The 11062-nt window shown below is 61.9% G+C and overlaps 1 protein-coding gene across 27 annotated transcripts in view; it reads left to right on the forward strand.

Moving 5' to 3' along the window:
* The window catches only part of NRXN2 (neurexin 2), a 109597-nt gene extending 98878 nt beyond the window's left edge, over positions 1–10719 (forward strand). For 16 of the 27 annotated variants that reach the window (XM_070068859.2, XM_070068894.2, XM_070068867.2 and 13 more), the window contains one exon: positions 9025–10719. In XM_070068859.2, the coding sequence (XP_069924960.1) occupies positions 9025–9911 (887 nt within the window). In that variant the 3' untranslated portion in view covers positions 9912–10719. The remainder of the gene's footprint in view (positions 1–9024) is intronic. The other 11 variants (XM_070068909.2, XM_070068935.2, XM_070068913.2 and 8 more) reach the window with 1 other exon arrangement.
* The last annotated feature ends 343 nt before the right edge of the window (positions 10720–11062 follow it).

Raw genomic sequence — 11062 nt, forward strand, 5'->3', positions numbered from 1 at the left:
CTTGGCTCCAAGGTCAGCATTAGGGGTGGGGGCAGCTTGGCTGGAGACAGCGGCTGCCCAGCGCCTACCTCAGTGTTTGCAGCCCTTCCAGCTTCTGACTCCTCATTCCCGGTCTAGGTGGGGGGCCCTGGGATGCTCTGTGCACCTTTCCACCCTTTCACCTCACCTGGGCACCCCAAAAGCCCCAAGTCCTCACCTCCCCCGTGGATCATCCAGTGTGGTTGTTGGCAACCCAGCCAAAGAAGGGTCTTGCTTACATTCCTCTGTGTGGGAGTACCTTCCAGGGGTCACACATGTGCCGTGGGGCGCCCCGTCGTCCCAGCTGGCTGGCCCGCGCTGCATTCTGGGCCGGCCTTTGTGCCCCAGGAGGTCCACGGGAAGAGCTCACACACACCACAGGGTTAGACGCACAGAGACGCACGCCCATGCACTGACCAGCAGGCTTCCTCATGCACACCTCTGCTCCACCCACGCCACTCACGCCCGCTCAGTCTCCTGTGTGCCCAGGCCCCTGGCACTCCATACACGACCCTGCTTGTTGAGACCATGGAAGTACAGAGCTCTGCTCACGAAGGCAGGCGCGGGTGCCCAGGCCGTGCAGTCCTGCGTGTGTGTTCTCAGGGCTCCAGAAGCACCCACAGAGGGGCCCAGACCCGCTGGCGCTCACGGGCCGAGTCCCCAGGGGCTCACACTTGCACATGTGCTCAGCGAACACAGGTGCACACCTGAGGCGCCGTGTGTCTTTTTTTCTTTAAGATTTATTTATTTTTATTTGAAAGTCAGTTACACAGAGAGAGGAGAGGCAGAGAGAGAGAAAGAGAGGTCTTCCATCTGCTGGTTCACTCCCCAATTGGCCGCAACAACCAGAGCTGCATCGATCTGAAGCCAAGAGCCAGGAACTTCTTCCGAGTCTCCCATGTGGGTGCAGGGCCCAAGCACTTGGGCCATCTTCCACTGCTTTCCCAGGCCACAGCAGAGAGCTGGATCGGAAGTGGAGCAGCCAGGCCTCGAACCGGCACCCATATGGGATGCTGGGCTTCAGGCCAGGGCGTTAACCCACTGCACCACAGTGCCAGCCCCGCCATGTGTCTTAAACCTGCCAAGGCATTTGCTTTGCTCAGAGCTATGCATACATCACACTCAGACCCCCGAGGCACCCTCACACACGCCATATGTCCAAAAGCACACACGTGTCCTCAGACCTGTATGTACATGTCATAGTCCGGTCGATCTAAGCATGTGTACACATGTGCTGAGGCCCATGCTTTGTGACATGTCTGTAGACTCCCGACCACACGTCTGTTCCCAGCCCCATGTTCATGTATGCAGTCCACAGAGTCTTACACACATGTTCAGACTTCCAGCTACCCACATATATCTCAGAACCATAGAGACCCGTGTGCAGGTCCAGACCCATCCAGCTGTGCACACGAGCATGCACACGTGTGTACTCTCAGAAGTGTACGTCATGCCCAGGCGCACAGAGGTGCATGCGTGTCACTGTAGGTGCCCCTACAGCTGCAGGGGGCGGTGCCGTGTGCACGAGGCTCCCAGGTGAATTGGGAGCCATACGGTGTACGTGTGCGCACTCTCAGGCGCAGGCCGTGTTCCCGGCCCCAGGGGTCCACACACGTGCACGCATCTGTCCAGCCTCAGGCCTGAGCCATCCGCTCTGTCCCGTGAGAGGAGACCCTCGGGGCTCGTACTTAATGCATGCTCGCACTCAGACGCGTGGTGAGCCCCCCAGGCAGTGGGCACCCCGGCAACACTCACTGTGCACACATACGTGTTGCTTCATGCGCACAGAAGCCTGCACACGTACAGAGGCCTCTGCCTGTAGAAGTGCAAGTACATGTGTTCAGGCCACGGAGGCGCACGCAGTACCTGTGCGCACACGCACGCAAGCCTGCTTGGGCCCACATCCGTGCTCTCAGCGACAGGCGATAGGTGATGCCTCAGACCCCCAGAGCGCACACACACACATATGTACAGTGCACACAGCTCTTCCCAGCCATCCCCACGCACAGATACTCAGAGTCACAAGGCTCACGTGTGCACAGGCCCAGAGAAGCAGCCACGGGCGCTCACCCTGTGTGTGCCTCACCAGAAGCGCGCCCCTCCGTGGCGCTCGCCGGCTGGGTCGCACAGGGCGCGGAAGCACAGATGAGCTCGGAACTGCAGCCGCTCTTGTGGTACCGCTCGCTGCTATAACAAACCCCGCGCCATCTGTGCTGTGACACACAGCCGCGCGCTTCTCGTTCTTGGGCGGCAGGAATGGGCGCTCCTGGTGGACAGGCGGCTCTCCTGCAGGCGGTGACTCAGGGCCTGGTCCCCTTCCACCGTGTGGCAGCACCGTTTTCAAGCGCGCCTGCCCCAGTTCTGGTGGGGGGAGGCTGCTGTGGGCTGGGAGGTGGGTGCACCTCCTCCAGGGTGGCCGCTGTGCCTGGCAGTGCCCCGAGGAGGAAACAGACAGACCTGGGGACCAGCTAGTGCCACAGTCTGGCTTTCTGGTCACTAAGGATCTGTTTCACTCCTCCTCCCAACCCCAGGCTCACTCACGCCACCCCAAGAGGCAACCCAGCTAGAACCTTCGTCTCCCAGGGGGTGGCGGCCACTCCACTGCAGCCAGGATGTGGTGGCAGGGTGGTGACAACCCCTGCGGTGACGCCTCCTGTTAGAAACAGGGCAGGGTGGTGACGCGCACAGCTCCTCATTTCTAGCGCTGAGAAAATCCTCAGATTCACACGTGCACACAGGCAGACCGGCGCTGCATTCTCCCCGAATTCAGGCAGGCTTGTTCCCGAAACTCTACCGCTGCCCTCTGGGAGGTCATTCCCAACCCTTGCCCTCCATGGCCACCTGTGGAGAGGGCATTGGGGAAAACAGCCACCTTGGGGGGCACCATGGCACTGTCACCCTACTCCTGAGGGTCCAAAGATAGTCCAGGGCTCAAGCAGCCACAGGAGCCACAGCGAGTTCTTCCGCACACGTCTCTCGAGCCTACTGCCAACACCCTTTCTCTTCGCATGGTGGTCACTGGCTTGAGGACATTGGAAACAGTGGACGGCGGGCCGCATGCTAAAGCTGGGCCTTGCGCGTGGCTGAGTCCTTGTGCAGGCGAGAACTTTGCCGGCCACTGTCCCCCGACGCCTCTTGGCGCCGTCTCTCTTACGGTTTGGGGTTTGGAAGTGGTGGCTTTGCAGGACCCACATGTCTAGTCTGTGTCTGTTCCCTGGATTTTTGCTCATAAGCCAGTCATTTCCTGCCTGCCCCTTTCTTTAAATGTGTCGTCAGAAGCAGGAAGTAGAAGCCGGCATGGTCACTGCCCCCCTGTAGGTCGCCACGAGCGGTGTGTGCCATGTTCTCACTGTGACACGCGGCCTTCGTCTTGCTGGGCTCCCTCTGTCTCCTTGGGTCGTCACGGGAGCGCACGGGGTTTGCTTCTCACGACACCCGTTTCTGGGGCCAGGGTCTCTATCAGTTAAGGTGACGTTCGCTTCTGTAACAGACAAGCCCCGATTCTCAGTGGTTGAGTCAAGAGAAGTTTCTCACTTAGGTGCTGAACCCCAAGGGTGCTGTAGGACCCACTGCTTCCACTGGGCCTCCTCCATCTGCAGTCATGGTTTCCAAGGAAGAACAGCATGGAGGGCGGCACGCGGGGAGCTGCTGGAGCGGTGCCCTTGCTCAGTCCACAGCGCACTAGCTGCAAGGGATGCTGGGACATGTAGTCTAGCCGCCCAGGAGAAGGAGAGAAGGACATTGCATTAGTCTGTTTTATTGCTACAACAAAATAACCGAGGCAGGCTGCTTTATACAGAAAAAAAAAAAAAAAGGTTCACCTGGCCCCCAGTTTTGAAGGGTGAAATTGCACACAGCAAAGCACAGGCTCGCGCGGGCGTCCCCCTTGGCTGTGTCACTCGACAGTGGGAGGCTTGCTCTCTGGCCAGGTCCCAAGGTGGCACCCTGCACCGCATGGAAGGAGACAGGAGCACGCGCGTGGCTGTGTCTCTCCCTCTGCTTGCGAGGCCACCAGGATTCAGGGCTCCGCTTATCCGACTGTTGCCACTCCTCAAAGGCTCTACCACGAGCACCGTGAGCAGGTGAACCGCCCGCTCGCCTGCACCTTCACAGCGGGGGTCAAAACACAACGCATTGGCCGGCGCCGCGGCTCACTAGGCTAATCCTCTGCCTGCGGTGCCAGCACCCCGGGTTCTAGTCCCGGTTGGGGCGCTGGATTCTGTCCCAGTTGCCCCACTTCCAGGCCAGCTCTCTGCTGTGGCCCGGGAGTGCAGTGGAGGATGGCCCAGGTGCTTGGGCCCTGCACCCCATGGGAGACCAGGAGAAGCACCTGGCTCCTGGCTTCAGGTCGGGTAGGTGCGGCGTGCCGCTGTAGCGGCCATTTGGGGGTGAACCAATGGAAGGAAGACCTTTCTCTCAGTCTCTCTCTCTCTCACTGTCTAACTCTGCCTGTCAAAAACAAAACAAAACAAAACAAAAACCAAAAAACTCAACGCATCGAGCCCTGCACAAGCCCACACGGGTCCACTGCACGCACTTGCGAGTTCTCCAGCCCATGAACATGCTCACACATGCACGTGGCGCTCAGACCCAGGCTCATCGGCTGCAGTGCCCACAAGGCCAGAGGTCAGCTCACATGCACATGTGTGTTCGGACGTAAGGCACGCGTGCTCAGCTCCGTCAGGTCTCGCGCACACACATACACACGCACACATGTGCTTTAGGGACCTGTACCCGGGTGCACAGAAACACAGACCCTCCGGGCGTGCGTGGGCGCGCCTGTGTGCTCATCCACAGCGTCCCTCCTTGTGTCCAGCCTGGCCGCTGTCCTCTGCTGGTGTTTCGGAGTGGGTGGGGCATCATCCATGGTGGTGCAGGTTGTTTTCCGCTCAACAGGTGAGTCAGGGCTGGCTCCAGCCAGCCCTCTGCCCGCCCAGGGCCGTGTCCACCAGGAGGAGAGAACGGCTCTGTGCAGTTGTGTACAGAGGTGCTGCACCTGCTGGCTGTCTCCATGACAGGGGCTTGCCTTTCTCTACCAAATGTCCTGTAGGCCTGTCACCTTCTGTCCCTGCCAGCCTGGACGGGCCGCCAGGGCTGGTGGACGGAGTCTCCACCAGCGTGTCGGCCATGTTCTAGACGACACTGGTGGGGGCAGCATAGCTTGCTTGGGTGGGAATGAGGTTCATGGGTAGTTTCCAGTCAGGGGACTTCTGGGCCCCGAAGGCAGAATGGACTCAGCTCCTCAGTATCTCCAAAGGAAAGCTGGTGGGGAGGGGTGCCTGGAGGGGCTGGCGGCCTCGGTCAGGATGGAATTTTCTGGCAACTGAGACTGGCATGCATGGCAGTCCCCTCTCTCAGGAAGCAGAGGAGTGGGGGTGGGTGGCCCCGTGATGAGCGTGCACCTGGGAGTATTCTCCAGTGCTGCAGCTGCTCGGCGTGGGGGAGAGGTCGGAGGCTGCCTGGGGTCTTACCAGACTCCAGTGGCTCCTAGGGCACCATCCCGGGTCGCACCCTTGGTGTAGAACTCCCAGGGTATGACCCAGGGAAGCCCCGCTCCCTACGTTGCCTGTTACGTGATTGCCTAGAGCCGAGGCCGTGTTGAGTGAGCGTGGGGAAGGAAGGGTGCCTGTGGGTTTTTGTGGGTTCTCCATAGCCTGTTAGCTGGCAGAGAGAGGGAGTGGGTCCAGGCCCCGGGGAGGAAGTGGTGTGGGCGCCAGGAGCCGCCAGGAGAAGGGTCACCGAGCCAGAGTAATGGCGGTGTAGGGGACGTGAGGGAGGGCAGGGGCCCTCAGAGACGTGCTGCCAAAGCTTTGGGCAGCCAGAGGTCCAGAGAGCCCGGGGGGGAGCTGGGGCTGTAAGAACAACCCAGATACAGGGGCCTGGGAGGGCTCGGCTGCCGGGGGCGGCGGCACGAGGGGAACCCGGGAGCCCTGTGGACCAAGGACCGGCGAGTTGGGGGCAGATGGCTGTGGAGGCTCGGGCTGGGCAGGGCTTGTTTTTGGCTGGAGGCCTGGAGCGCGCACATGCGCCTGCCCAGCTGGGTGTGAGCAGGTGGCACGGAGCTGCTTAGCGCCCTCAGAGCAGGCCGCGTCCCCAGCAAGGGCCTCCGGTCGGCTCCCAGGCCCGGGCCTGGCACTCTGCTGCTGGCCTGCCCTGGCCAGCTGGCGCAGCCCTGCCCCTGCAGGCTTCAGGAGCAAACGCGGAAGATGGATGGCAGGGGTGGCTCCTAAGATGCTGGAGGGGACGGGTTCAGCATTCAGCGGCTCTGCCTTTCGAGGGGTTCCCACCCCTGCCCAGATTCTAGCCTTCCCTTGGCAAAGTTTAACAGCGAGCAGGGGGCTGGGCCCCCCACCCCAGGTGCTACAGAGATGGACAGATGGGGCTTGGGTCGTTGGGCCTTTCCTGGCAGTGAGTCCAGGACAGGACAGGGGTATGGTGCCTGGAGGCCTGCTTGGAAGAGGAGGTGTTTGGCTGGACTCGGGAGCATGAGTGGACTAGCAGCAGGGAAAGGTGTAGAATAGAAGGTCAAAGCCAGGGAGAGGCCGGTGGTGGGGACTTCCCAGGGGACAAGCAGGTGGGGCCCTACCGTGTCGGGGCCCAGGGCAACGCCATTTGAGGGGCAGCAGCCCCCCTCTGAGGGATGACAGCTGCTGGCCCCTTTCCCAGGGACCAGTGGGCTGGCCCATCCTTTGCTGGGCCTGCCTGCGAGGACGGATGGCCCACGGGAGCTGGGCTTGGCCTCTCCTTGGGCCGGGAGCCCAATACACCGGCTTTGCAGACAAGTGGTCTGAGGCCCTGGGGTTGGAGGAAACCTCAGTCACACAGAATTCAGTGACAGAGCAGGGCTGTGGCCTTCTAGATCAGCGTCCCAGCCGTGAGGCAAGCGGCCCTGGAGGCCTGAGCGGATGAGCCAGACTCCCCGGCTCCACGTGAGACCCGACCCTTCCCTGGCCTCCCAGAGACACCTGGCGAGCTGGGGCAGTGCCAGTGTCTCCGTCCCCGGGGAACCAGGGTGGCATGGTCCCAGCCTCACAAAATACCCTTCTCCGGGCTCTGCTCCGTGTTCATATGTGGCCCAGCCTGTGGGAGGCAGCAGCGTGGGGCTTTGCAACGCGGGAGGCAGGTGAGCCCCTGTCCCAGGACTGGGGTGGGGGGAGGTTCGGCAAAGCAGCAAGGGACCGCTGGCCTGGTTGAGGACGGCCTTGCTGCACGGGACACTGATCTGAGGACCAGCGGAGGCGTCTGAACGGCTGAGGGCCCAGGGCTGCGGGTAGGGGAGCAGAAGAGGCACCAGGCACCGGGATGTGGAGGCGCAGCCGGGGGGCTGTGCTGGGGCAGGCGGCCCTGGCGCTGGAGGCCCGAGGTTGAATATGGGAAGAGGGGTTGGTGGTGCTTGTGGGCGTGGTCTGTGAAGTCCACATGCAGTAGAGACCAGGGAGAGGCGCTCAGGTGTGGGCGGGGCTTAGGCTGTGCGGGAAGCAAGGGCCAAAGAGCACACCTCCAGCCCCCACCAGACCCAGAGGTTCCCTGAAGACCAGTGAGCTCTCCCACCAGCCACCTGGGGCCCAATGCCAGCTCCCTTCTAACCAGGGCAGCACTTTGGCTGGGGAGGAAGCCCAGGAGGCTGATGGGAGTTACGATCCAGGCCCCTCCAAAGGCTACCTGGGAGTTGTAGTTCTCACTCTTTGAGGGCTGATGGGAATTGTAGTTTCTGTCCAGGGGACCCCAGTTATCAGCCCTAGAGAGGGGGAGACCTACCCTCCCCCACAAGGCCCTCCCCACCGGCTCCCCTGGGCCCTGGTTCAGCAACTTTACCCTCCCAGGAGGCTGTGTATGTATTTTCTTTTCTTTTTTTGCTTTCTTCTTCTTTCCGTTGTTTTATTATTGTTTTAACAATAATAAGAGGGCCAGAGGAGTCAAGCCCTGGCCAGGTCCTCGCGGCCCATGGGGGTTCTGGGAGGGGGAGGTGGGAGTCAGTGGGGGTCAGCGGTGGAGGGTGAAGGAAGAGGAAGTTGGGGAGTTAGGCTTAGCTCAGGAACCAAGCGGCCCTGCCCACCTCCCTCCCTCACCCGCTCCTCCCCACCTCCCTGCCTCTGCACTGGCCTCCCAGAATCCCTTGCAACAGGCCTTGTTCCAGGGTGCCAACCCCTTCCCTCCCACCCTCAACATCTCCCCTCTGGGGGGCAACAGCCCGTTGGCCTCCGAGCCCCTCGGCGGTGCCCGCCTGTCCCCTGCCCCTCCCGGCCCGACCCGCTGACACCCAGTGGTGGTAACAGGCCTGTGCCCCAGCCTGCAGTGCGTGACTCCAGCTCTGTGTGTAACCAGGGGGAGAGGGAGGAGAGAGCATCAGCAGGAGCAGATGTCCGCAGAGAGAGTGAGGGAGGGAGATACCAACCAGATAGGAAACGTTGTACGGAAAAGTTGTTTTTTCTTATTTTTTTTCCGGGAGAACCCGCTTACACAGCTCTGTTTGTAATTTTTTTCTTCATGCTAAAATCACACGGCCTATTTGTTGATGTAAGTTGCCTGAATTCCGTGGTATGCTATCTTCTTTTTTAAAAAAAAAAAGCAAAAGCAAAAAAAAAAAAGCAAAAAAAGAGAAAAATCTAGAAAAAAAAGCCCTAAAGTCGTTGTTGTTAGGTTGTTTAAATGCTGCTGTTGTATGTTTTTAAAGCCTTTAAGCCGTAGAGTTTTTTTTTTCTGTTTCTTTTCAATTTCTTTCCTTTTTGTTCCTTTTGGTTTTCTTAAGACAAACGAACCAAAAAAAAAAAAAAATGAGAAAAAAGAAAAGATAATGAAGCAGAAGCCAGGGAGCCGCCGCGCGCGGGCGTGGGTGCCCAGGGCGCCCGAGCCGCCGCCGCCGCCGCGTAGGGCGCAGGGCTCGGCGGGCAGGCGGGCGGGCGCGGCCCAAAGCCGACGGCGGCGCAGGGGGATGAGGTGGTGCGGTGCCGCCCGCGCCGCGGCCCGCGCTGACCGCCTCTCCTCTCTCTTCTCTCTCTCTTCTAGGAGGAGAGTTAATTTTGCCCATTATCACGGAGGACTCCCTAGACCCCCCTCCCGTGGCCACCCGCTCCCCCTTCGTGCCCCCGCCCCCCACCTTCTACCCGTTCCTCACGGGCGTGGGCGCCACGCAGGACACGCTGCCCCCGCCCGCGGCCCGCCGCCCGCCCGCGGGGGGCCCGTGCCAGGCCGAGCGGGACGACAGCGACTGCGAGGAGCCCATCGAGGCCTCGGGCTTCGCCTCCGGGGAGGTCTTTGACTCCAGCCTCCCCCCCACGGACGACGAGGACTTTTACACCACCTTCCCGCTGGTCACGGACCGCACCACCCTCCTGTCCCCCCGCAAACCCGCCCCCCGGCCCAACCTCAGGACAGACGGGGCCACGGGCGCCCCCGGGGTGCTGCTGGCGCCCTCAGCCCCGGCCCCCAACCTGCCGGCCGGCAAAATGAACCACCGAGACCCGCTGCAGCCCCTGCTGGAGAACCCGCCCCTGGGGCCCGGGGCCCCCACCGCCTTCGAGCCGCGGAGGCCCCCGCCCCTGCGCCCCGGCGCGACCTCAGCCCCCGGCTTCCCCCGTCTGCCCACAGCCAGCCCCACGGGGCCCGGGGAGCGGGGCCCGCCGGGCGCCGTGGAGGTGATCCGGGAGTCCAGCAGCACCACGGGCATGGTGGTGGGCATCGTGGCGGCCGCGGCGCTGTGCATCCTCATCCTGCTCTACGCCATGTACAAGTACCGCAACCGCGACGAGGGCTCCTACCAGGTGGACCAGAGCAGGAACTACATCAGCAACTCGGCGCAGAGCAACGGCGCCGTGGTCAAGGAGAAGGCCCCGGCCGCGCCCAAGACGCCCAGCAAGACCAAGAAGAACAAAGACAAGGAGTACTACGTGTGAGCGGGGCCTCGCCCGCCCGCCCGCGGACCTCGCCCCGCGGCCTCAGGCTTCTCTCCTGGAGAGGAAACGCAAAAAAGAAAAAAAAAAAAGGGAAAGGAAACCCCCTCCCGCGCCGGCCCCTCCCTCCCGCTGCCCACCGCCCGGCCCGCGCCCGCGGCCCTGGGCTGATTTATTTTTTTAAGGGGTGACATTTTATTTGGGTGGGGTTGGGCGGGAAGGCCTGGGGTTTTGTAACGCGTCCGCTCCCCCCCCCCCCGCCCCGTTCAGTTCCCCCATTCCTCTTCTTCCTCCCTCTGTCCCCACCACCTAGCCTAGTTTTTTTTTTTTTTTTTTTTGAGGGGGGGGTGTATCTGGTTTCTCCCTTTCTTCCCTTCGGGTTTCCACAGTCGATGGGAGAAGGGCGGGAGGGCGGCACCTTGGGCAGGCAGCGGGGTCGCTCCCGGGCGCCCCCACTCCCCTGACCGGGGGAGGCGCTGGCCTGGGGCCTCCCTGGAGCCCCGTGTGCCCCAGCATTGGTGGGAGCTGCTGGAGGGGCAGGGTGGGGGCGGGGGGAGGGAAAGGCAAATACAGATATTTATTGCAGATACTCTAGAGCCAGGGGCAGCGGCCGGGCACCTGCTGGGCGCGGGCACGAGGAGGGGCGGGAGCGAGGCGGGGCGTCGAACTGCTGGGCTCAGCCCTCGCCCACGGGCTCCCTGCTCCCCCAGATTTTTTTTTCTCTTTGTTAACAAATGTGTCTGAGTCTTGGAAAACACCCCAACCCCGGAAATGTGTGGGAAAAAGAAAACAAAAACTTTCCAAATTCTAACAGTCCCGCGCGGTTTGTTCGGCGGATGCCGTGGGACGCTGGTCCTCCTTGGCTTTGGGCTTGGGTGGGGGCTCAGACGAGGCTCACGGGGGCTGGCGAGACCCCTGGCGCCCAGACTTCTGGGAGGAGCACGGCTTTGGGCTGCGGGGCAGCTGGTCTGGGAAGCAGCCTGGTGGTGGCTGGCCCTTGACCCCAGGCCTTGTCTGCTCCTTGGTGGCTGGAGAGCACCCCGCCCCCTCCCCGGCCTGCGTGTACCAGACCCTGACACAGGTGGATTGGACCTTAGCGGCTAGCCCACGGCTGAGTCCAGCGCCATCTCAGGGCCCAGGGCCCCGCCCTCCAA

Source organism: Oryctolagus cuniculus, chromosome 1 (genome assembly GCF_051225735.1).
Source record: "Oryctolagus cuniculus isolate XC-2025 breed Fujian yellow rabbit chromosome 1, ASM5122573v1, whole genome shotgun sequence".
In the NCBI taxonomy this organism is placed as follows: Eukaryota; Metazoa; Chordata; class Mammalia; order Lagomorpha; family Leporidae; genus Oryctolagus; species Oryctolagus cuniculus.